The sequence below is a fragment of the Coenobita brevimanus genome, chromosome 72 (assembly GCF_032717465.1).
Source record: "Coenobita brevimanus isolate Jiangsu-jjx chromosome 72, ASM3271746v2, whole genome shotgun sequence".
NCBI classification, from domain to species: Eukaryota; Metazoa; Arthropoda; class Malacostraca; order Decapoda; family Coenobitidae; genus Coenobita; species Coenobita brevimanus.
In genome coordinates, this window is record NC_137025.1 from 36,029,691 (window position 1) to 36,057,191 (window position 27,501).

Genomic DNA, 27,501 nt, shown 5'->3' on the forward strand with positions numbered 1-27,501 from the left:
AAATTGATACTTGGCGTTTTTTCTTAGCCTAGGAAGTGTGCATGGAAAAATTTGGAAGGAATGAGAAAGTGTTTTTGGTCGGTGATATGAAGAGTAAAGTAGGGAATGTGAAGGTGGATGGAATAGTTGGTGAGCGGGGTGTGCCTGTTGAGATAGATGAGAATGGCAGTGCATTAGTGGACATTTTTCCTGGGGGGAGGTTGGTAATAGCCAATACGCTCTTCAGGCACAAGATGATCCACAGGTATACATGGCGAGTGATGAGAAGGGTGGATGGTGAACTGAATGAAAGGAAGGAAATGATTGATTATGTGTGTGTGGATGAAACGATGCGAAGATGTGTAACGGATGCAAGAGTGTATAGAGGTTGGGGGAGTGGACTTTCTGATCACTACTTGGTGGTGGCCAGAATCATGATCCAAATAAGATGGAGAAATAGAAGAAGGGAAGGACGGGAAGAAGGAGTATTTGCAAGATGAGTGGAAAGGATACAAGACGATGAGAAAAAGGCAGAATATAAAAGAGAAGTGGAGGAACGATAGGGCAAATATGAACTGGAGCAGATGGGGGACGTGGAAGGTGTGTGCAGGATATTCACAGAAGAAATATGTGCAGCATGTGATATGGTGTGTGGGATGAAGAGAAGACGGAGGGGGGTGGAAGGAACAGCGTGGTGGAATGAAGAGGTGAGACAGGCTGTGGAACAAAAGATGAAAGCATACAAGGAATGGATGAGAAATAGGGGCGTGGAAGAAGCTGAGAGGCGGAAGAGAGAGTTATACGTAGAAAGAAAGAGGTGAAAAGATTAGTAAGAGAGAGTAAGAAGAGAGTGGATGAGGAACTTGGAAGGAATTTGAGTGTAAAGTGGAGGGACTGTAAGAAAATGTTCTGAAAGAGGTGAAGACAGTAAGACAGGGTGGAAGTGAAGTTAGCAGGGGAGTGAAACATAAAAATGGTAGATTACTAGTGGAGAAGGGAGAAAAATTGAGCAGATGGAGAGAACATTTTAAGGAATTGTTGAACATAGAGGACGGAAGTAATGCGAGTATAAGTGGCTGGGAGAAGGAGGGAGGTGAAAAGACAGGAAGAAATCAGTAGGATGGAAGTTGTGGAAGCAATGAAGAAAGTTAAATTGGAGAAAACCCCAGGAATTGATGGAGTGTGTGGTGAAATGCTGAAGCATGGGGGAGAGATGGTAGGAGAATGGATGTGGAAGATGTGCAGATTGGCCTGGGAGAAAGGTAGAGTCCTGGAGGATTGGAAGTCAGGTATAATTGTTATTCCCTTGTACAAAGGAAAAGGGGAAAAAGAAATATGTGGTAATCATAGGGGCATTTGTCTTCTTAGTATAATAGGAAAAGTGTATTGTAGGGTACTTATTGACAGAGTTAGAGAAAGAACAGAGGAATTAGTTGGAGAAGAACAGGGAGGCTTTAGGAAGGGAAGAGGCTGTGTAGATCAGATATTCAATCTTAGATCTTTTGTGGAAAAGTTTCTAGAAAAGGGAAAGAAGTTGTATGAGGCTTTCATGGATTTGGAGAAAGCATATGACAGGGTCGATAGATAAGGATTGTGGACAGTGTTAAGAATGTATGGAGTAGATGGGAAGTTGTTGAATGCTGTGAAGAGTATGTATGATGGTGCTAAGGCTGCAGTGCGTGTGGAGGGTGAACTGAGTGAATTTTTCTCTTTGAAGGTTGGGTTGAAACAGGGATGTGTCATGTCTCCATGACTGTTCAAGCTGTACATGGATGGGGTAATAAAATAGGTACAAGGTAGGGTAGTGAATGTTGGAGTGGCCCTGGTGAGAGAGGGTAGTGTTTGGAAACTACCTGCACTGTTGTTTGCAGATGATACTGTGTTGTTGAGTGAAGACGAAGGGGAGCTGCAAGGCTTGGTGGATGAGTTTGGGAGAGTGTGTAGGAAACGGAATCTAAAGGTGAATGTAGGGAAAGGTAAAGTGATGGTCTTTGAGAGAGGTGAAGTCAGTGAATGTACAGCGAGGTTGGATGGTGAGGAATTGGAAAATGTGATACGTTTAAGTACTTGGGTAGTGTGATGAGTAAGGATGGAGGTTTGGAGGGTGAAGGGCTTGAAAGGGTACAGCAGGGAAGAAAGGTTGCTGGTTCCTTGAAAGCAGTGATAAGAAAGAGGGAAGTGAACATGGATGTGAAAAAGTTACTACATGACAGTATTGTGATACTAACTCTAACGTATGGAAGTGAAGCTTGGACGTTATTGGAGGGACACAAGTCAAGAGTGAGAGCAGCGGAAATGAGTTATTTAAGAAGAGCCTGTGGAGTCACATGGAGAGACATGCTGAGAAATGAGGATATAAAGGAGCGTTGTGGTTTGACTGTGGATGTGATAGGAAGCGTTAGGAGGAATACACTGAGGTGGTTTGGCCATGTGGAGAGGATGGAGGGTGAAAGACTGACGAAGAGAGTGTATGTGAGTGAGATGGAGGGGGGGAGAGGGAGGGGGAGGCCGGGGATGAGATGGAGGAATGGGGTGGAGAGGTATATGAGAGAGGGGGGTGTGAGTTGGGAGCAGGGCAGTGAAATGGTGAGGGACAGGGCGACGTGGAGGCAATTTGTTTCTGGCCACCCCGAACGGGACTGAGGCGTCTGGCAATAGATAGAGATAGAGAAGAATCAGAATTGTTCAGTGTAAGCGCACGTGCTTCACGAGCCTAGGGTTGGTAGTTCAAGCCCTGACCAGGGTAGTGTATTTTTAATGAGAGATGTAGTAGTCCCTCCAAGGATCTCTTCTTGTCCCGCAGAGTGATAAGGTTCATTGGCCCTATCTTGGGGAATCCACCGTCAGCCTAAGAAACCACCGAATTTGTGAGGTGGTTAATGTGTAATCCCTTCATCTTGAAAATCTCCCCTAAAGTAAATATAACTTTCTGGAGTTTCCGAGAATATCCAAAATATACCGTAGCTGAGTTGAAGAGGTTAATGTTGAAACATCGATGGAGGAGACAGGAACTAAATAAAGTTACGCAGAGGAAGTGCTGGTGGCTCTGGTGAAAACAGAGGAAAGAAATATGGAAAAGGAAGGAATTCTGGAAGCATGAGGAGCGCAGGGAAGTAAGATAAAGATAAGAAGACAAAAGATGAGAATTGGGATAATATCAGAGAAGCAGTGGAGAGAAAGAGCAAGTGTGGAACAGATGGATCGGTAAGAAGATGAAAAGGACAAGTGAACGAGATATAAGATAATAATGAACGAGAAAAAACAGTTGTGGAACAAAAATATGGAATATACCCACAAGCCTTTGTTCCATTAGAATTAGTATCCCATTTACTTCTGCATTTTGACGTCCCTGGCACTATACACTTTTGATATCCACACATGATTAAATATAGAAAAACAATCGTCTTGAGGGGAATACCAAACACTATACCTAAATTGTAAACTCCAAAATTTTCCTTTACCCTGAATGAAATCATCTGAAGGTGGGAATTATAGAACAGTCAAGCAATAATATTACCACAGTGAGAGGGTAGGAGTTCTTTTCACCACGAAGTGAGATGGTAATAATTTACTTCATCCAATGTACTAAGTATCCTTAAATCATTTTGTGGCGCTTAATATTAACCTTCCTCATTAAGATTTAGTTTTCAAAGTGTAGAGTCGTGGTCATAAATAATCACCTATACTCCTGTACCCCGTGCCTCAGGCTGGCTCCTTTACGCGCGGCTAGATACACTGGAGTAAGAGGGGCTGAGAGGGAGGGGCCAGAGGGAGAAGGAAAGGTGGGTGGAAGGACGAGTGATGGATCCGAGGGGGGGGGGGGTGAGTGAGGGGTGGGAGGGTCGGTAGGGGAGGGAGAATGAAATGCGAAGTTGTGGTCACAAAATTTTTCTATTCAAGGCATGATATAAAGGAGTTGATATGCTGTAGATAATGCTTCATTACACCTTGTATAGCTGCGTCAGATAACAAGCTTGAAAGTGCTCATGTCAAGGGCTGGCTCGTTAGAGAAATGTACTGACGTGACAAATCAAACATTAGCGTGGAGCCAGATATTTGTATTTATCCGTGTGTTTTGACTTTGGACGCAGAATGGAATCTGGATTAGGCTTTGACTTCCGTAATGTTTGTGTAAGAAATGTCCTCTACCGTTATACGTAATTAATGTTTGGAACTAAATACCATATGCAACCCTTGACATGGCTGTGTCCACAGAATATATGATCATCCTCACGGTATACTGTACACTCTCTTTATACAGTCACCATCATGTCAGCTATTTTACGGCATCTTTATATGAAAAGGCTATTTAAAATAATTGTGCATAAAAGGTACATAAATTTGATGTCTGTGCGTCTGGGTGGATATAATAACGGTATCTCTCATAGTCTGTTAGAAGGAAAATGAAACAAATCCTACCCAAACTCCAAAAATATATCTGTAAATGTTTGCCGAAACTGATCAAGCCAAAGTAACCAGGAAAGCCTTACTAGGTAGTCCAGTGGCCTCCTGCCTCAATAACCTCTTGCAATTGTCGCGGAACCGAGGAAACAATGTTGTTGATGGTTAGCTGGTTTCGTCTGAACAGCTCCCACTCTTCCTTGGTGTGCTGGAGAAGGCGGGCCCTTGTCCTCTCGTTCTCTGGCTTCCACGTGTTGACAATCTGGGCCAACACAATCTCGTAGCCTCCGCACTAATAATTGATCTGTCACGCCAGCATATTTCTCACACGAGTCAGCCCTTGATATCACCACCTATCTAAAGCTTGTTATCTAATGCCACTACACAAGGTGTAATGCAGCATTATCTACCGAGTGTTAACTCCTTTATATCATACTCTGAATGAAGGAAAATAGACAAATTATGTGGCCACCACTTCGCATTTCATTCTTCTTCCCCTACATACCCTCCCTCCCCTCCATCACTCCACCCCAGCACCATCACTCGTCCCCCCACCAACTTTTCTTTCTCTCTCTGGCCCCTCCCTCTCAGCCCCTCTTACTCCAGTGTGACTTGCCGCGCATAAAGGAGCAAGCCTGGGGCACGGGGTACAGGAGTATAGGTGATTATTTATGACCACGACTGTACATGTACATTCCCCTATAAGTCATTCTCTATCTTACGTAATTTTATAATTAATGTCATTCTGAAATCATCGTAGTCTGAATTTCTGTCATGGAAGCAAGGGCGAATCTAGGATTAATTTAAATGTTGCCCAATACAAATAAAATATGCAGTGTAGATTCCATACAAATTAAGAAGAACAAAAGAGTTCAGTCAAAATGATTCATTTTTAATACGTGTTATTCATCTTTGGATACACAAATATTTGTATGGAAGAATGCAATGTTATCAGCTACCTATGATCACTACTGAGAAATTATATTTAATTTTTATTTCAATATAAGAATTACCGGGGTGCACTCTGATGATGGACGTAATTGCATAGAAAAATTGCATAGCCGCATGTGTAAGTTACGAACTATGTAATTCATTCAGTTAGCTTCAAAATTTGCTTTGATCAACTGTGGTATTCAGAGATTATTCATCTGACAGAACATTAGAAAAATGTATATGCATCTATTCATGTTGCTGTGGATGGAAGAATAGATGCAGAAGTGAAGTTTAGGATAAATGAAGTAGGAAAGGTGCCGGGAGGAATGAAAAAAGTGTTTAGATGTCGTTCGCTTAGAATGGATGTAAAGAGAAGGTTGTATGAGGGTGTTGTGGTACCGACTGCGTTATATGGGGCTGAAACTTGGAATATGGGTGTAGCAGAGAGGAAAAGTTTGAATGTAATGGAGATGAGGTGTCTGAGGAGTATGTGTGGAGTGACGCGTATGGATCGAGTGCGAAATGATGAAGTGCGAATGAGAAATGGAGTTGTTCGGGAGATGGCTGGTAGAGTTGAGCAGAGGGTGTTGCGATGGTTTGGGCATATGGAGAGAATGGATAATGAGCGATTGGTGAAAAAGATAACTAGATCTGATGTGACAGGTGTAAGGCTGAGAGGAAGACCACGAATAGGATGGATGAACAGTGTGAAGAGAGCACTGGATGCGAGAAGGATGTCTGTTGAGCAAGGAAGAGTGGCTGTGCGTGACAGAAATAAATGGAGAGAAATTGTGAATGAATAAGTGATGACGCAGCCCTGAGGGGATATTCTCCCGCATTTGGTCTGATCAGCTAGTCAGGTCAGGTGCGGGTAAGGGGATGGGTCTGTTATGATGTGGCAGGGGTAAACCAGCTCTGCTGTCGGGCCCTGCTGCTGATGTCATTGATTGCATTGCGCAGTTGACCCTTGTGCGGTGTGGTGCGGTGAGGATCTGTCCGTTCTCCCCTTGGGGCTAAGATGCGAATGAATGTGTTTGAATGGATGAGTAAATGGGGAGTGTGTCGTCCTGTCTCGGCTACCTCCCTTTCCTTGGGGGAAGCAGCCTAGGTATATAGATAGATAAATCTATTCATGAATATGCAGGATCAGTTTGTTTATCTTATTTTCTTTATATTCTCTCTCTCTCTCTCTCTCTCTCTCTCTCTCTCTCTCTCTCTCTCTCTCTCTCTCAAAACCCAGTCCTAAGCTTATGGCATTTGTTTATCCAACCACGCGGGTGTTGCCCAGGCAACTATAGCCTACTCTTTTTTTTTTTTTTTTTTTTTTTTTTTTTTTTTTGAGGCGAAGATGCACAAATATGATTGGCAGAATGCAATATGTCCAAAAAATACTTACTAACCTAAATTTCCCTCTCAGATATTTGTTGTCAGATAATAATGCTAGATTATGAAGTAATGTTGCATTCAGCCAATAATCACCAATCTGTGAAGTGCATCTTCGCCCCGATTAAAAAAAAAAAAAAATGAGTATAGGGCAACACTCCTGGATCCGCCCATGGGATGAGAAAATTAGCGTACCATATGTGAAAATAATGTCGGTAAGGAACAGGGGTCAGGGGCGTCCAATAACGGCATGAAATGCTGTCCTTGCTGTGAAATTACTGCGGATGTAGTGTCAGTGGCAGGGCAACAAGACAGCTGTTTCATTCTCACACCCATCCTGCAGAGTTAGTGAGGCTTCTTTTTATCGCTTACCTGTATCACCAGTTGTACAGTACTTCAACAACATCAACAAAAACGTAACTTAAAAAAAAAACGCTTGATTCTCAGGCAATGGCGCTAACAACTGCTGACAAAAGAGGGACATGCAATGACTAAAACTGTTATCATGCTTTGTAGTGAGGATTGATATACATATCATGATGGAATGGCATCAGAAATGTCTTATTGTCGTTATAAACAGTGATCCTGTTTAGGATGAATTCAAATGACGAAATGAATTTCACAAGTCGCTGGGTGCCACACGTTTCTTCGTCATTCTGTTGAAGAATATTGTATAAAACATCAAAAGTGCTTCTGAAGGTAGTAACGTGAAAACCACTTGACTGCATCTTGAATTTACATGATTTTTGTCCAATAATGCTCTGTAATATACGCAAAGAGTATGATGATATTATATGAAGGGAAAACCTCAATCAAAACCAGAGAGTTGCACAGCTGTTCTTTACGTTCTCTTAATTTTATGTCGTGACTTCCTGTTTTTAAGCAGTCCATGTTTCCATTAATTCTCCTGCCGACTTGAGTATTAGACTTATTCCATTCCATTTGTGAGACTTTCAAACAATGTAACAAAACACACTGGTTTGCCGAGTTGGCGGATACTACACGAAACTCAAGTGTCACTATAAAATTATCCTGTAACTGTGTAATATTTCGACATTACGTGAACACCGATATTCATCTGGTCATCATTTCTTCACGGGGGCATTCTCATCTCCAGTGGGTCCGTCTTACGTCACTCCCTGGTCATGAATACTATATTCTGGCATCATGTCCATAATTAAACATGTTCACGCCCGTCTTCTGCCTGAGAGGGATTTTCTTGTTGATCGCGTTCTCACACCAAAGTATTGCCTTCACAGTCAAAAGCATAGAGCATGCAGTCAGCTTCTTGACTCTGGTATGGTGCATCTATGAGTATACGTTGTTGTGTCGTACCGGGACCTCATCACTTAAATATTCAATTTGCAGTCATTTGGATAAAATAGAGCATAATACTACATACGCCATTTCACCGTGATCACTGCGCCCACTAACTACCAATGTTTGCACCAGCCACAAACATGACATAATTATATTACATATACATCATAACTGATACAATGCCCAATAATGCAGATCAGCTAAACCCAAACATATTTAAGTTTTCACGTAATAAGAGGATGAAAAAAACAAGACAGTGCCCTGGTCGTCTTCATGATCAATAAAAGCGAGGATTATCCCTCTCTGTGACAAAAAATACTGTGTCACACTAACCGCAAACGACGCTAACTCCTCCTGGTGTGTGTGTGTGTGTGTGTGTGTGTGTGTGTGTGTGTGTGTGTGTTTATCTATGAAAATATATTTCATGTGTATGGAGCTTGTGTGTGTGTGTCTGTCCATCTGTATTCCTGAACCTGTGTTCACTATGTTAATGCTTGAAAAAAGACACCATTCGAGTAAAAAAAATTATAAGAAGGTATAAGTTGGACTGCAAACAGTTTATTGAAAAGAGTTAAGCAATAAAGAAATAAGAAAGGAAAAGTATATACAGTACGAGAGAGAGAGAGAGAGAGAGAGAGAGAGAGAGAGAACGACTGTATGAGCTAATGTAAGGAAGAGTGTGTGGGTAAGACGAAATTTGCTTTATGACCTTAGAACTGGGAATTAATTACAGATAACAGACGACGATGAATTTTGATCGATAGAGCAGCCATTAACATTGCCCTAAAGAAATAACGAACTTTAAGAAATTTTGTTAGTTGCTACTAAATAATATTACTGGAAGGTAAGACACCACAACCTTAAGGGGTACAGTCAGGGAGGAGACTGTAGCACAAGTCGAGGAAGGCGATACTCCCAAGGCTGATCGAAAGCTGATGATAGGAATAGCTGGAGCTCCCGTTTTATTAACCCTTTTCTGTGCAAGTCTCTAATACAAGAGTTAACAATTACTCCCAGTCCTTCATTTATGCAACAGGTCAATTCTGGAACTGTCTCCCTCTGTCTGTATTCCCTGCTTCCTATGATCTCCAGTCTTTCAAACGCAGTATGTCCAGGTCTCTCGAAATGAACGGATCTTGAATTTGCCTCTATTCTGTAATGTTATTGTTTTTTTCTTGGAAGGAACTTTTTGCGGGCTCCTGGAATTTGGTTCCTTCTCCTTGCATTAAAAAAAATAATAATAATCTTTGTAGTTCAGACTACCAAGAATTTCGTGATGTATTCAAGCCCGTGGGGTAATCAGCTCTTGTCGGTTAGTCCACTGGAATGGAAATCTACCAGACACTACATCACACACACACATCCTCTCCAAACTGTATGTAATGTCGAAGAGATTCCCTTCAGGTCAGAAGGGGTTAGAGATGGCTCGAGAATACGATCGAGGGCGGAAGGCAGGAGACAGGGTCAGCTAGGAGGTTTTGCCGTCATGCTACGTTATGCTGTTAATCACACTCTTATATAACTGTGCACAATAAACTCCATAACCCAAGAGTGCTCAGTCTCTCACCTCGCTTATGATACACAAAGGGGGAAGGTAAGAAAGAGAGAGACTTATCTATTCACTCTAGCCGACGACACACCATTTTACTTAGCAGCGACAAGTTCGAGCCATACGACGCCTCAACGACTTTATACTGGCAGTGCTTTGATGACCAACAACCAAACTCCCTGTCTCTCTACATCTACCTACGGCTACGCTCATCAACATTGGCAGCAGGGGTGAACGACAGTAACCTATGACAAACTAGGCTCATTGATAATGGAAGAAAGGAATGACAGAGGTAAAATGGTGGTAAGTTTTGCTGAAAGGTATGACATGAGAATAATGAACACATTCTTTTGCAAAAGAGAAAATAGACAGGTAGAAGTCCAAATGGAGAAACAAAGAATTCAATCGACTTCATTATAGTAGATAAGAATAAGACGATCATAAATGCCACAGTTTTTACCAAAGTAAATACAAGAAATGACCATAGAATTGTGAGTTGCACAACCGAATTCAATTTCTGAAGTGAAATAAAAGAAGTTTGATAAAATAAAGCAGCCTTTTAGTTAGAAATAACGAGCAGATATCTGGCTCTAAGTTATTGTGAGTATGACATTGATAACATGAATGACAGACTAACAAGAGTGCGAAGAGAATCAGTGGAAGTAGCAAGGAAAGCTAATGCAACCAGGGCCAAGAAGTATTAAAAAATGACCCTCGACTCTGTGAAAAGAAGAATGGAGATGAAAGTAAAAATCAATAAAAATGAAACCGAAAGAGCAGAAGTAAACAAGCTTATCAACAGAGGTAGAAAGATGAAGAAAGATATGGATCAGATCAAAGAAACGATAAAAAGAGGAAGAAGTCTGAAACATGTTCAAAGAAAATGGCAAAAGGAAAGCAACAAATTATATCACTGAAAGACAAAACGGGGAAGTCATGAAATGCTGGGATAGGTTGGAGAAGAGATTTGAAGAATTTTACAAAAGGACAATAGTACCAATAGTGTAGCTAACTTTTCAGTTGACACAAGTGAAATACCAGCGGTAACACGAGACAAAAGAAGCATTTTCCTGACAAGTATGAAATGAGGGAATGCCCAGGGAGATAGAAATAAGGCAGATTTGGTTGAATTCAGGAGTAGAAGTAAACAACTGGCAATCATTTTTTTTACTCAGTGTATAAAGAAAATTATGAAAGCATTGTGTAATGCAATGGTTATTTTGTTTTAAAAGGAAGGCAGCTCAAAAGATCTTAGTCAGTATCGACCCATTAGCTCATTTCCAGTTATTTACACTCTTCACTAAGTTCTTACAGACCGAATAAGAAAAAAAAAAAAGGAAGAAAAACAACTTCGTGAGCAGGCAGGATTCCGAAGTGGGTACTCGACTACTGAGCATCTACACACAAGGAGTCAGCTAACTGAGAAAAGTACAGTATTTAATATACGACTGTGGTTATGTTTTGTTGATTGCAATAAGGCTTTCGGCTCAGTGGAGCACATGGCAATTATAAAATAGTAGGAAGAGGAGTAAATGAGAACATTGTAAAACTGATCGAAAACATATATAATGAGGAAACTGCTACAAATTTCAGAAAGACTTGGAAAAAATTAAGACTGGGAAGGGCATGTGTATGGGAGATACAGTTTCGCTAAATTTTGTATTCACAGCATGCCTAGAAAGTACTTTCAGTATGCTAGACTGGGAGAACAAAGGGGTAAACATTGATGGAGAAAACCTAAACTATTTATGAGTTGCAGATGGCATTGTCCTAATCTCAGAAACAGTGGAGACATTGTAAGAAATGTTATATGACCTTAATAGAGAATGTCCCTTAGATAGTTTGAAGATCAATCGAAGTAAAACAAACATTTAATCCAAATACACCAAAGAACGGCATCAGAATGAGAGAAGAAATCCTTGAAGAATTCGAGGAGTACAATTACTTGAGACTAATTATAAAACTAACAAAAGACCATGATACTGAAATAAAAAGATACAGTACTATTGGATGAAAAACCTTTCTGTAAACAGAGACATCATGAAAAGCAGCTTTCCAGTATTTCTTCCTCCTCCAGATGGCATATTTTTTACCCCACCTTGGTTTGTTTGTTTGATTGTCTGTCTGCCTGTCTGTCTGTCTGCCTGTCTGTCTGTCTGTCTGTCTGTCAGTCTGTTAGCAGGATTACTCAAGTTTTGAACGGATTTTCATGAATTTTTTTGGAGGGGTAGGATATGGCCCAGTGAAGAATCGATTCGTTTCTTGTTGTGATCCGGAATTATTTGTTTGTTCACACCATATCTCCAAAAGTTCTCAATGAACTTCAGTTAAAGTTTGTGAATGGGTGGGCCTTGTGCTAAAAAAGGAGTTGATTAAAATTTTGGGGGGATCAGGATGCGGATTCTACTGCACAGTATCTCCAAAAGTTCTCAATGAATTTCAATGAAATTCTGTGCATAGGTGGGCCATGAGCCAAGAAAAAATTCTTTAAATTTTTGGGCTGATCCGGATCCTACCACTCCATATCTTCAAAAAAAAAAAAAAGTTCTCAATGAATTTTAATGAAATTTTGTGCAAGGGTGGGCCATGGACCAAGAAAGAATTGTTTAAATTTTGGGGCGGATCTGGATCCGGCATTGGCGGAGGTATGTGATCTGTGAATTCCCCTTTAGTTTTTTGTGTCCGACTCTGGCCATATGCTTTACAGCCTGCTCCCTTGGCACAGTAGTCCTCCTCCATACAATACACCTCCACATGTCACCACTTCGGTCCTAACACCCACTGTCCTGTTTCATACAAGACCACTGTACTAGTATTTGCGTGCGTACTTATACATGTCGGCGGGTCTTTTGGTAGATCGGTACAGTCTGCTTTTTACGAAATTCAAAGCTTTAAACTGTTCCCTGCCCCAGCGAGGATTCGAACCTGGGTCCATTAGGACTGCAGGCAACCTTATCGATTCAGCCACCACAAGTTTTATATGTATACTCCCAGCTATGACATACAGTTGTGGAATCTAAAGAGCTGAAAGAAAAAATCGAAAGAAAATCACCTACAGTAATCTGTTCTCAACGAGATATGGAAAGGTCAGTATTGCAAATACCTTTAAGAGAAAGGAAAAGATCAACTTGGGTGAAAGGGCAAACTAAGTTATTTAAGTACAGAAATGGAAGTGGGCAGGTCATATAGCAAGAGTAAGGGCTAACTGATGGAGCAAGTGGCTGACTGACAGGACTTCAAGAGATCGTAAGTGCTGCTGAAAAAGGTAGACAGAATTTGTAGAGATAAGATAGAGTAAAATCCAGGCAAAACGTGGCAGGCATTGGCTCAGTCAAGGAATTCGTGGAAAAGGATGGGGGAGGCCATTGTTCAGCGGTGGACTTGCAGTAGTTGTATATATATATATATATATATATATATATATATATATATATATATATATATATATATATATATATATATATATATATATATATATATATATATATATATATATATATATATATATATATATATATATATATATATATATATATATATATATATATATATATAGAATGGTGCCTCTGTGGTACAGTGGTAGACTGTGCGTTTCGCACGCTGGTGAGCGCGGGTTCGCCTCCCGCCAGAGTTGTAAAAACTATGGGAAGCGTTCACCAAGCCACTTGCTATTTTGGCGGACACAAGGGGTGCTGTGGTCGAGCCAGTGTCACAAACTAGTATGCTTGCACCAAATCGGCTTAAGGCGGGCCGATTACACTTAGTTCACAGACTACACACACATCCAGAGCCAATACGACAATACAATTACACTTACAAGCAATTCTCACCCTACATACAATCTCTACCAGACAGCCTAAGCCACTGGGTAGAGATACATTGGCTGTATCGTCCCGGCTTCGGTAGGGATAGGCCGGTCCTGCAGTGGACCTCAACGGCTGATGATGATGATGATGATAATAATAATATATGTAATGCGAGGAAGAAGAAACCAAAGGCTGAGCCTGCACAACGTTCCTTAAAAAAAAAAAAAAAAAAAAAGCCAAATTCAAGATCAGTTCATTTTGAGATGCCTAGGCATACTGCGTTTGGAAGACTTGAGATCATAGGAAGTAGGAAATACAGACAGAGGAAGACAGTTCCAGAGTTGACCTGGTGCATAAATGAAGGACTTGGAGTAACAGTTAACTCTTGTTTTAGGGAGTTGGACAGAAAAGGGATGAGAGTTAGTTGCTAGATGGGTGTTGCATGCCCGTCATAGAGGTGGAGGGATGCAAGCAGGCAGTTCAGAGGAGCAGTGACCATTGAAGTAGCAATACTAAAGAGATAAAGAGGCTGCAGTGCAGCGAAGAGACAGGTTGAAGGGAGCCAGTAAGAGGAGGAGAGTTGATGAGACGAATAGCCTTTGATTCCACTCTACTAAGAAGAGCTGTATGTGGGGAGCCTCCCCGCACATTAGAGATGTACTCTAAACATGGTCGAATAAAACCCGTGTATGAAGTCAACAACTGTGTAGGGGTAAAGAAGGCACGGAGTAGGCTTAGCACACCTAATCTCTTGGAAGCAGATTTTATAAGAGACGCAATATGATCTTTCCAAGATAAGTTGCGTGTGAATGAAACCCCAAGTATGTTCAAGAATGACGCAGGATTGAGCTGGATATTATTAAACGTTGGTGGGTACTCCTGTGGAAGATTTTCATGGGTTGATAGGTGTAAAAATTGACTCTTTCATGCATTAAAAACAACAAGATTATTATTACCCCAGTCAAAGATACGACCCAAGTCAGACATTAGGTGTGCCATGGCCTAACCCCTTGTTTGTTGAAATAGCTGCTGAGATGGACATTGCGAAATCCGAATGGAAAGGTGAAGGGTGGAATCATCAGCATACGAGTGGATAGGATTATACAGCTTAGAAGATCACTGTTGAATAAAAGGAAGAGACCATTGTGAATCTTGTGATATCTTACTTAGAAAGGAATATTTTAAAATATTAGCTTCTTCGTCAAATAATAACTTAAGATTGCTAGAATCAATATATATACTGTATATATATATATATATATATATATATATATATATATATATATATATATATATATATATATATATATATATATATATATATATATATATATATATATATATATATATATATATATATATATATATATATATATATATATATATATTCTATCAATCTTTATACCTAGGCTGCTTCCCCCAAGGAAAGGGAGGTAGCCGAGACAGGATGACACACTCCCCATTTACTCATCCATTCAAACACATTCATTCGCATCTTAGCCCCAAAGGGGAAAACGGACAGATCCTCACCGCACCACACCGCACAAGGGTCAACTGCGCAATGCTATCAGTGATATCCGCAGCAGGGCCCGACAGCAGAGCTGGTTTACCCCTGCCACATCATAACAGACCCATCCCCTTACCCACACCTGACCTGACTAGCTGATCAGATCAAATGCGGGAGAATATCTACTCAGGGCTGCGTCATCACTTATTCATTCACAATTTCTCTCCATTTATTTCTGTCACGCACAGCCACTCCTCCTTGCTCGACAGACATCCCTCTTGCATCCAGCGCTCTCTCCACACTGTCCATCCATCCTATTTGTGGTCTTCCTCTCAGCCTTACACCTCTCACATCAGATCTAGTTATCTTTTTCACCAATCGCTCATTATCCATTCTCTCCATATGCCCAAACCATCACAACACCCTCTGCTCAATTCTACCAGCCATCTCCCGAACAACTCCAGTTCTTCTTCGCACTTCATCATTTCGCACTCGATTCATACTCGTCACTCCACACATACTCCTCATACACCTCATCTCCATTACATTCAAACTTTTCCTCTCTACTACACCCATATTCCATGTTTCAGCCCCATATAACGCAGTCGGTACCACAACACCCTCATACAGCCTTCTCTTTACTTCCATTCTAAGCGAACGACATCTAAACACTTTTCATTTCACCCACCACCTTTCCTACTTCATTTATTCTAAACTTCACTTCTGCATCTATTCTTCCATCCACAGCAACATGTGACCCTAGATATTTAAAACACTCTACCTCCTCAAGCTACTCGCCATTCAAAACTATAGTCATCCCCCTACCATCTACCAACCTCGTACACTTCATCACTTTACTTTTATTCTCATTTACTTTCAATTTCCTCTACCAACTGTCTCAATCCCTCCTCTGAATCAGCCACCAATGCAGTAACATCCGGAAACAGCAGCTGCTTCATATTCCACTCTCTACCATCAACATTCACCAGACTCAGACCTCCACCTAAAACTCTTGCATTCACCTCCATTATAACACCATCCATGTAAATATTAAACAACCAAGACAACATCACACATCCCTGTCGCAGCCCCACTCTCACGGGAAACCAATCACTCACAGCATTTCCCACTCTTACACACGCTCTACTATTTACATAAAAACTTTTCACCCCTTTTAGTAACCTACCATCAAGTTCATACAATCTTAAAACAGTCCACAAAGCATCCCTATCAATTCTATCATACGCTTTCTCTAAATCCATGAATGCTCAAAACACATCCTTGCCTTTCGCTAAATATTTTTCACACACTTGTCTCCCAGCAAACACCTGATCAACGCATCCCCTCTCTTTCCTAAAGCCACACTGCTCATCACCAATCACTCCCTCTGTACCCTCTCTAACTCTCATAATTAACACTCTACCATAATCCTTACCTACAACACTCAAGAGACTTATACCCCTAAAGCTAGTACATTCATACTTATCACCCCTGCCTTTATACAACGGGACCACACAAGCACTTGCCCAGTCAACTGGCACCATACCTTTCACGAAGCACACATTCAACAATCTTACTAACCAGTTAACAATAGTCACTCCACCACCTTTCAGGCATTCCACAGCACACCCATCCATAGCTGCAGCTTTCCCTGTTTTCATCTCCTTTACTGCCTTCTCCACTTCCCCCTTCGTGATCAAAGAATCATTCAACTCTCCCAACACATTTATTCCTTGCACCCTTCCATCCACCTCAATCTCAGCCACCCTTTCCTCCTCTACATTTAGCAGTCTTTCAAAATACACTGCCCATCTCTTCCTTACTGCATCCATCTCAATTAACATCCTTCCATCCTCTGCTTTTACTCGTTCTTCCTTCCCATACTCTCCTTTTCGCACCCTTTTCACCTCCTTCCAAAACATTTTCTTATTCTGTTGAAAATTCTCAGTCAGCCGCCTACCCCACCTCTCATCTGCTGCCACTTTAGCATCACGCACCGCCCTTCTCGCCCTATTCCTCTTTTCCTTATACCTTTCATATGACATTTCATCCTTCCTCTGCAGCCGCACTTCATATGCACATCTCTTCTCAGCCACAGCCATACTTACTTCCTCGCACCACCGTACGCTTCATTTTCTTACACCACCACCCACACGTCTCACACCACACACCTCTTCTGCATTCCCCACCACAGCACTCTTAAACAACTGCCATTCCTCCTCCACACTGCCATTTTCCTGATCTTTCACTGCGTTCCACTGATCTTTCAATTTCTCCTGATACTCTATCTTTTTCTCTCTTTTATCCAACTCACTCACTTTCAAAACCTCCCTGCCACACCTAACCCTCCTAGCTCTCACCCATCTCTTACCTACTCATAATTTTCCCTCCACCATGTAGTGGTCAGACATACCTCCACCCTCCCTTCTCAGAACTCTCACATCCAACAATCTTCCTATTACATTCCTAGACACAACCACATAGTCCATCAAAGCTCTATCAACAACCCTTCCACCCTCCTGTCTCACCCATGTATACTTATAAATATCTTTCTTCTGAAACAGCGTATTTCCAATCACCATCTCTCGCTTAACACACATCCTTATCATTCGTTCCCCATTTTCATTTCTTCCAGGCACACCATGCATACCAACTACACCTTCAACTGCTACATTTCCCACTCTGGCATTCAGATCTCCCATCATTACCACATTCACATTCGCTCCAAAACTCTGCAGACACTCATTAACATCATTCCAGAAAGACTCCTTCTCTTCTTCATCCCTTTCACTACCAGGCCCTTATGCACTCACAAACACCCACAACTCACGTTCAAATTTCGCTTTCACCCACATCAGTCTCGATGACACCTCCTTCCATTCAATCACACACTGCTGTACTTCCGGACTCACTAACAAGGCCACACCTTCTCTTGCCCTTCCTCTGTCAACTCCTGACGATCTTCCATTCACACTTCCAAACGTAGACTCACCCTTGCCTTTCATCTTCGTTTCACTCAAAGCTAACACATCCAACTTTCTTCTCACAAACATTCTCCCAATCTCCTCCCTTTTAGCCTCAATCGTACTACATCCACACACATTCATACACCCAATCTTCAGGGTACGGGGATAACTCGATCCCCCATCCCTTTCTCTAGCCTGTCTCTTTTTAGGAACTAAAAATCAGAGGAAAGGGTCCCTAGTCCCCTCACCCCGCCCCTTTTAGTCGCCTTTTACGACACTCAGGGAATACGGTGGCAGTATTCTTCCTAACACAACCTGGCTGCAGAGTAGTAGTACCACCCCTTAGTGCGGCCAGATTGTGTCCCCCCCCGCCACAGGGGGGGGGGAAGCTATATATATATATATATATATATATATATATATATATAAAGTCACATAATCCATCTCTAAATAACACTCTGTTTGCAGTACCTCTTTGTGTTACGTAACTGTTTGAGTAGCCTTTCCCATCCCCCTATTTTTTGTTTTTTTTTTTTGTCACATGTAGACCGTATATCTCTCTGTGTTTTTTCATATGCACAATATTGCGTTTTTAGTGTTTTGACTAGAGTTTTTGTTTCCCATTTTTAGATTACTGATGATATTTTTAATGTCGAAAAATTTGAATAAAGATACTGCTCAAGTCAACGCTCGTTGTCCTCTTCCTTCTGAAAGGAAGAGAGTTGGTGATATGACAGAGCCCTGAGGACACCACTGTTGATAGATCTAGATGAACGATGGCCGTCTACAACAGCAGCTATAGATCGGTCAGAAAGAAAGCTATAGATGAAGGGTCAGATAGAAGATAGAAACCGTAAGAGGGAAGTCTGGAAATCAAAGATTTATGCCAGACTCGATCGAAAGACTTTGAGATGTCAAGTGCAATGGGAAAGGTTTCACCAAAGTCCCGAAAGGAGGATGACCAGGGGTCTGAAAGGAAGATGAGAAGATCGCCAGTAGAGCATCCCTGAGTGATGTGACTTTTGAACTATATGGTTTTGGTTTTTATCAACTGTAAATATGTAAATATTGTACTATCTCAAAGAGATAGGATTACGTATACCCTCACTAGTATAATTAATTGCAATAGAGATCAACACATCCAAAGGGAAAATAATGGTGGCAAATGTATCTATGCCACCCAAGACAAACGCCTGGGATAGAGGTGAATATGAAGACTTGGCAGAAAGTACAATACAGAGTTTAAGTACTCTACTACATGGAATGGAAGGAAAATCTGAAAGAATTATACAAAATTCCAACACAAATATAAATGGAATATCTATATGTAAATAGCTTTGAGAGTTGTTGGGATCACAAGCTCCTGGATCGTATGCAGTTTTTCCTAACACAACATGTTAAGGAAAACACCAGAATAAGAGGACCAGAGGAACCGCCAATATTAGATCTTCTATTTACTAGGCAAGATAAGGAAACTGACAGCATAATATATCACCCTCCTTTCAGCAAAAGTGACCATGCAGTATTAAACTGCAGTTTCAGGTTAGCATATGATGTGGTTAGCGACAATGAAAGCTGCAAAAGGAATCTAAACTACAAAAAAGGCAACTATCATGACCTAAAGTAGTTTCTTATAGAAAAAGATTGAGAAAGGGGGCATATAGGACAAGATATAAGTGTTATGTTAGGACTCCATATTATAATTACAAATCATAATAGATAGATAGACAGAGAGACAGATAGAACCAAGGAGTCAGATGATGAGAAGGTATTGTGTCTGCGAGAATCGAGCAATGTTAAACATGCTTACACACTCTTAACTCAAGGAATGCTTTATAGGCACACGACAGCGCCTAGTGACCATACACACACATACACACATACTCACACACAGGCTTCTAGAACTTTCCACTCACAAGGAACACACGTGATACGTCTCCTGTTTCACCAGAATTTAGGAAAGAGAGGGCAGAAGGAGACAGGCCATAGAAGAGGCAGGTAGTGGGGAGAAGGGCTTAGCAACATGGGCAAGAGAGAGAGAAAGAGAGAGCAAGACAGGAGGTAGCAGGCGGGACTCTACTCTATACTTCGCTCTGTGTGAGAGACTGTTAATATTTCCAAGACAAATAAAAATAGTCCCATACTATTCTTTACCTCTCCTGTCACTACATGACAAATGGGAAAGAAGATTAGCTACTCACGAAGCTACTCAAGTATAACAACCGCTCGTCCATAAGTCTAATATATATAACTTCTCTACAAGTAACTACAAAGTCTTTTATGACATTTGGTGGCAGCGGTGGGATTCGAACCCACGCCTCCGAAGAGACTGGTGGTTATGAGTCGTGTCTCACTCTTCGTTTGTTTGTTCCGTTTTTCTTTGTCGATGTTTTCTCGGTCCTTTTCTCTTGTGATTTACTCGTTGTAGGATGAAAACTGCCGCTACTTGTAGGGGCGTGTAGAAGATTATACAGACGACTCGTAGAGTTGTTAATTATAGTTGATTGTGGATGGTTGTAGTTCGCTGGTTCGTCGTAGAAGTTGCAAGATTGTTTGTATCAATATATTGTTAAACTACTTGCAAGGCGTCGTGTGATCACTTCTAAATCAGCTTGATGATCGGGGAGACGGAGGGGGCTGGTTGGAGAGAACTGGCAGGAGCTGGTTGTAAGTTGTTGGTTGTGAGAGGTATTCTTGTTTTCAATCTTGATATTTTGTAGGAATTTACTGTTGATTCGTAGACAAGGTTCGCATACGTTCGCTGCTGATCAATGAAACAATGAAGCCCTGGGAAGATTTGAGTTTGAGTATGTTCAACCCATATTATATGTATAGCCCAGCACCTACTGTCTTTATAATCGTCTGCATTGTAGTTGCAGTACTGCTGTTCGCAATGCACAGAATGCATGCAAGAATTGCTAATTTGGAGTCATTATTTAGTGGGGGGAGAGTTAACATCCAAGTTAGCCCCCCTGAATGAATGTATATATTTTGTATATAGTATTAATTATATATATATATATATATATATATATATATATATATATATATATATATATATATATATATATATATATATATAAAATACAAAGAAGAATGACCCATGTATGGCAGACCAGTACCATTATCTTTAAATGAAATATTAATAACTCTTACCATAATCTTAATTTTAAACTATTTTTTTTTCTTGCATGTATGAATTTCACTACAATAACCCAAGTACATACTGTATTACAGTTAAATAATTTACTTTAATGCATTTATTCAAATATATATACAACTTGTTTAAAATGTAATATTACTAAATAATCACTATTTACTATAAATATTATATGTATACAATATTCATACGATTATGTTACTTTTACAATATTATGCATTTCACTTAATTAGCTTATAAGTTCATTATAATGTGTATATAATATGTATTAATATGTTATGACTATTAACTGTCGATGGTACGCCATTTTCGCGTGACCGAGCAATATGTTAGGACTCCATATTATAATTACAAATCATAATAGATAGATAGATAGAGAGATAGATAGAATCAAGGAGTCAGATGATGAGAAGGTATTGTGTCTGCGAGAATCGAGCAATGCTAAACATGCTTACACACTCTTAACTCAAGGAATGCTTTATAGGCACACGACAGCGCCTAGTGACCATACACACACATACACACATACTCACACACAGGCTTCTAGAACTTTCCACTCACAAGGAACACACGTGATACGTCTCCTGTTTCACCAGAATTTAGGAAAGAGAGGGCAGAAGGAGACAGGCCATAGAAGAGGCAGGTAGTGGGGAGAAGGGCTTAGCAACATGGGCAAGAGAGAGAGAGAGAGAGAGAGAGCGAGACAGGAGGTAGCAGGCGGGACTCTACTCTATACTTCGCTCTGTGTGAGAGACTGTTAATATTTCCAAGACAAATAAAAATAGTCCCATACTATTCTTTACCTCTCCTGTCACTACATGACAAATGGGAAAGAAGATTAGCTACTCACGAAGCTACTCAAGTATAACAACCGCTCGTCCATAAGTCTAATATATATAACTTCTCTACAAGTAACTACAATGTCTTTTATGACAGTTATACAGTACATAGAAATTTGTGATTTTTTTTTTTTTTTTAACAGGAGTCCAGAACTATATCCCTCAGCACAAAGAAACAGAAATAAGGATAGCAGAATGGTTTAATACCGAACGTAAAAAAGAAAAAGAAAAAGAAAAAAGAGATTTGCTGTGGAACAGATATAGACGACATAACAGCGAAAGGACGTATGAGAAATATCGGTATAAACAGGCAAGAAATGATTACACAAGGATAAGGAGAGAAGCCCAAAGGCAGACTGAGGTAGACATTCTAAATAAAAGTACAGATCAACCAAAGCTGTTTTACAGCTGCATCCGAAGCAAAACTACAGTCAAAGATAATATATAATCCATCAGGGATGGGGAAAAAATCTATATAAATGAAGATGACATTTGTGAAGTACTAAACAAAAAAAATCTAATCATCTTTAAAGAAGAGAGTTAATAGAAGAGAGATGAATAGGAACAAGCATGCCCATACACATTTTAACAGATATAAAGATATCGAAGCAAGAGGTCCAGGAAGAATTGTGCAAATTAGACAAGGGCAAAGCAAATGGTCCTGACAAGATTTCAGTTTGGGCATTACATGAATGTGCAGAAGAGTTAAGCTGACCAATATATTTAATTTTCAAGGAATCCTTAAGACAAGAGAAACTACCTGATGTTTGGAAGAAAGCAAACATTGTTACCCTCTTCAAGAAAGGAAATAGACAAAATCCACTTAACTAACGATCAGTATCACTGATCAGCGTTGTAAAATATTAAAAGCTGATTTAAACTTTGGGTATATCATCTGGAAAAACATAGTATGATAAAAGAAAGACAGTTAGGTTTTAGAATGGGCAAATCATGCGTTACCAATCTATTAAGCTACTCGTTTTATGGTAGAGTTGCAGAAACACTACAGAAAAGAGAAGGATGGGTAGACAGTATCTATTTGGATCTCTGCAAGGCAAAATTTTGACAGAGTACCTCACCAAAGACCTTTACGAAAATCGCACCATCATGGAGGAATACAAGGTAATCCATCCTGTTGGATGCAGGATGTGCTCAGGAAAAGGAAAATAAGAACACTACTGAGGGAACATTACTCATCATGGAGAGATAGATAAATAGATGGAAAGATGTTTACTGATCACAAAATTACACCAAGAGAAGTGACTAGTGGAGTCCCATAGGGCTCAATGCCTCCACCAATTATGTTTTTATTTATTAATGACATTAAATGCATCATTGGCAATGGAAACTATCTAAATATATTTGCCGATGATGCAAAAATACAAAGGAGAAATACAAAGACATACTCTTGCAGAAAGCTACAAGAAGAATTAAATAAGCCTCATGAATGGAGCAACAGATGGCAAATGGGATTCAGTGTGGACAAATGCCATGTAATCATCTTTGGTAAAAGTGGAAAAAGTCCAGACTACACAGATCAGAAAGGGAAAAGGACATAGGAGTGATTCTCAATAAGAAAATTTTTCCGGCTGACGACATCGATGAGAAAGTACGAAATATGTACAGGGTACTTGCAAATATGAGAGTAGCATTCATTCATTCATTCATTCATTGCCAGACGCCATGTATCCCAATCGGGGTGGCCAAGGGCTTAGAGTTAATTGTTTTACAGGGAGGGGCACTAATCCTCCTCCAACCCCACTTGACATGTAGGGAGAACATTCACATATATAAAAAAGGACATGCTGAGAAAGTTAATCATGTCATTCATTAGGCCAATCCTGGAGTATGCATCAGTAGTCTGGAATCCACATGCACCAGTAGTCTAGAATCTACATCTCAAACAACACACAGATAAGACTGAAAAGGTACAACGGATTGCTAGAAGATGGGCACCAAGCTTAAGGGATCGAATCTATGAAGAAAGACTAGAAAAATTAAAACCTACGAGCATTACAAGAGAGAAGAAAAAAAAAAGGATACATGATTATGCTATCATGCTCTCCTCTCCTTTCACTGATCCACCTGGTGAACAAGCCTACATCTTTTCTATCCTTAATGACCTAGAGCAGCTTGTACAGCACCCTACCCGTATCCCAGACCGCCTTGGAGAGAGCTCCAACATACTTGACCTCTTCCTTACAACTAATCCTTCTGCTTACACTGTTAATCTTTTCTCTCCGTTGGGCTTCTCCGATCACAACCTTATCACCTTAACCTGTCCTATCACTCCAGTACGGCCTGTGGACCCTCCAGGGAAACGTCGTCTGTGGCATTTTGGAGCCGTGGATTGGGAGGCCCTCAGGCAATACTTCATTGATTTTCCCTGGAATGATTATTGCTTCCATGGCCGGGAGCCATCTGAGTGTGCCTTGCGCATTACGGAGGTTATTCTCTCGGGCATGGAAGCATACATTCCTTTCTCATATCCTTTGACTAACGCAAGAAAGCCTTGGTTTAATCACGCTTGTTCTCATGCTGTCCACAACAAGGAGAAGGCCTACAAAAGGTACCGGAGCCAACCCACCCCTGAATCACATCATCTTTACGTTTCTGCCCGGAATCGTGCTAAGTCTGTTCTTCGCTCTGCTAAAAATAATTTCATCCGTACTAAATGATCTCAACTCTCCAACTCGAATTCTTCCCGCTCCTTCTGGCATCTTGCCAAAAACCTTTCTAACAACTTTACCTCATCATCCTTCCCTCCTCTTTTCTACTCTGATGGTTCTTTAGCTATTTCTTCTACTGATAAAGCAGATCTCTTCACTCAGATTTTCTCCTCCAATTCCACCTTAGACGATTCCGGTGCTGTTCCTCCATCACTTCCCCCCTCTGACTTCTTCATGGCTGATATTAAAATTTCTTCAGCTGATGTATTTTCTGCTGTCACAGGCCTCAATACTAATAAGGCATATGGGCCTGATGGAGTCCCTCCTGTTGTTCTCAAGAACTGTGCTTCTGTGCTTACACCCTGCCTAGGCAAGCTCTTTCACCTTTGTCTGTCAACTTGTACCTTTCCTTCTTGCTGGAAGTTTGCTCTCATTCAGCCAGTCCCAAAGAAGGGTCCTCCTCAACATCGTTGGATGCGGGTGTGCATAATTCATAGAGAATATCCCAGCTGTTCTGTCTTCAGTCATGGAACTGCCACAGACAACTCACATGTTCCACTTTTGTGCGAGACTTCCTGCCATCCCGAATTCAGTACATTACGTCTGACATGCGGTCCAAAACAGTATAGTGACCATCCCAGGGGTTCTGCAGCTTCGGTGACTCCCTTCTTCTGTTGAGGATTCTAAAACCAAACTTTGTCACCAGCCTTGAAGCTCACCTCACATACCTTGGCATCATAATTGCACTTCATCACTTTACCTGAAAACTTCAGATCTCCTCGAACTTGGTAATGTACCTCTGCCAGTCTTTCCTGAAGATACTTCACATAGCTGGAGGTGTCTGTAGGCAGCTCTTTGCCAGGTGGCTTCACATAGCTGGAGGTGTCTGCAGGCAGCTCTTTGAAAGTGGTATTCTCTTCAACAGATCAACTGTCAATTGTAACTCGTGGCCTAGCATCAGTTATGCAGGGGTGTAGCTGGTATACTTGTGGGAGACTGACCGATATGCCATCAGCAGTGCAGATAATTTCTGGTCCCATTCCATCTGTCCCTCAACACAGTACTTGGCCAGTTCTTGTCCCAGGGTCCAGTTGAATTTGACCACCATCCCATCTGAATGTGGCCTTAATGGGGCCATCCTGGTCTTCTTTGTCCCGAGTAACTTGCTGCACTCCCAGAACATGGAAGACTCGAAGTTTCTACCGTGGTCTGAATGTAGCTCTTACGGCATCCCCAAACAACAGACGAACTGGTCAACAAATACCTGAGCAACAGTTGCGGCTTCTTGATCGGGGATGGCATGGGCTCCTGTCCACTTTGTGAAGCAGTCCATGGCAACACATATATACCGGTTTCCTCTTTTAGAGAGTGGCAGATGTCCAGCAATGTTCACTGCAACGCATTCCACTTGTGCACCCACTTGAAACAGCTGAAGAGGGGTGCAACCACGTTTCTAGGGTCCGGTCTTGGCACAGCATACATCATAGGCCTGACACCATTCTTCAACATTCTGATGCATACCAGTCCAGTAGAACCTCTGTCACAGCTGTCTTAAGGTTTTTTCACTCCCAGATGCCAACTAGTGATCTGGTTGTGATACTCTTCTAAGACCTCAAACCTCATTTTCTTAGGAGCTACGAGTTGTCCATACTTGCTGAGGCCATCGAGTGTCCCCCTCTGACGCCCTAGTAGTCCGTTGTTCAAATGGAGTAGGTCCCACTGACTCCAGTAGCTCTTAGTTGCAGAGGTGAACCTGGAAACCTCTTCCCAAAATGGTCGCACTGTACCCGCCCAGGATGGTGATGCACTTCATAGTTGTGTTGGTCCAGCTTCCCAAGCCAGCGTGCCAGTTGTCCTTGTGGATTCTTAAATGTCTTCAGCCATTGGAGTGCTGCATGGTCCCTCCCCATGATGAAGTAAGACCTATACAAGTAGGGATGGAAGAAGTCAAGGCTCTTCATCATTGCCAAGAACTTATTAGGGGTCACACAGTAGTTCCGCCACGGTGGGCTGAGCATTTTGCTGTAATATGCTACCACATAATTTTTGCCATCCTTCCTCTGTGACAGGACTCCACCAATGCCATGATCACTAGCATCACAGTCCAGGATGAAAGGTTGACTCTGATCGGGGTACAGCAACACAGGAGAGCTTGTCAATGCATGCTTGAGTTCATTGAAGGCCTTCTGAGTCATTGCAGTCCACACAAACTTCTGTCTCATTTCTAACAACTTGTGGAGAGATGCAGCTATCATTGCAAATTCCTTGTCAAAACCCCAGTAGTGGGTACATGAACCCAGAAAACTCTGTAGCTCCTTCACACAAGTTGGAACCGACCAGTTTCTCACAGCTGCCACCTTCTCCAGATTAGTACAGACGCCGCCCTCGCCTACAATGTGTCCCAGGTACTTTATTTCATTCTGGAACAGGTAACACTTCTTAGGGTTCAGCAACAGGTGTGCTGCTCGGATCCTGTTGAACACCTCTGACAACCTTTCCAGTTCCTGGTCAAAAGTGCATCCAAACACAATTACATCAAGATAGATGAGAGCTGTCTGCCAGTGCAGGCCTTCCAGTACTCTATCCGTGAGGTGCTCAAAAGTAGCAGAGCATTGCATAAGCCAAATGGCATCACTTTGAACAGCCGTAAACCCAGCCCCGAAAAGGCTGTTTTCTCCTTGTCCTTTTCTGCAACCTTGAACTGGTGATATCCTGTGTTTATGTCTAGGGTAGAGAGCCACTTGGCACCTGACAGAGCATCAACTGTTGGCATGGTATGTACTTTTTTACTTATACTTTTTTACTTACACTTGCTCTGCTATATTAAATCATCACTTAATTTAGCCTAGAATTGAGCTCAATTCAATTTCAAGATACTCTTAAGTATGTCAGTAGTGGAGTGCATCACTATGCATCCATCTTCTCGTGCTGTCTCACTCTGTGTGTGTGTGTGTGTGTGTGTGTGTGTGTGTGTGTGTGTGTGTGTGTG

At 41.3% G+C, this 27,501-nt stretch overlaps 1 protein-coding gene across 1 annotated transcript in view; it reads right to left on the reverse strand.

Moving 5' to 3' along the window:
• The window catches only part of LOC145407099 (uncharacterized), a 51,251-nt gene extending 23,966 nt beyond the window's left edge, over positions 1 to 27,285 (reverse strand). The window contains exons 1-2 of the mRNA XM_080278122.1: positions 27,148 to 27,285; positions 26,649 to 26,932 (exon numbers count right to left, since the gene is read on the reverse strand). Of these exons, the coding sequence (XP_080134248.1) occupies positions 26,649 to 26,932; positions 27,148 to 27,285 (422 nt within the window). The remainder of the gene's footprint in view (positions 1 to 26,648; positions 26,933 to 27,147) is intronic.
• Between the last annotated feature and the right edge of the window lie 216 nt (positions 27,286 to 27,501).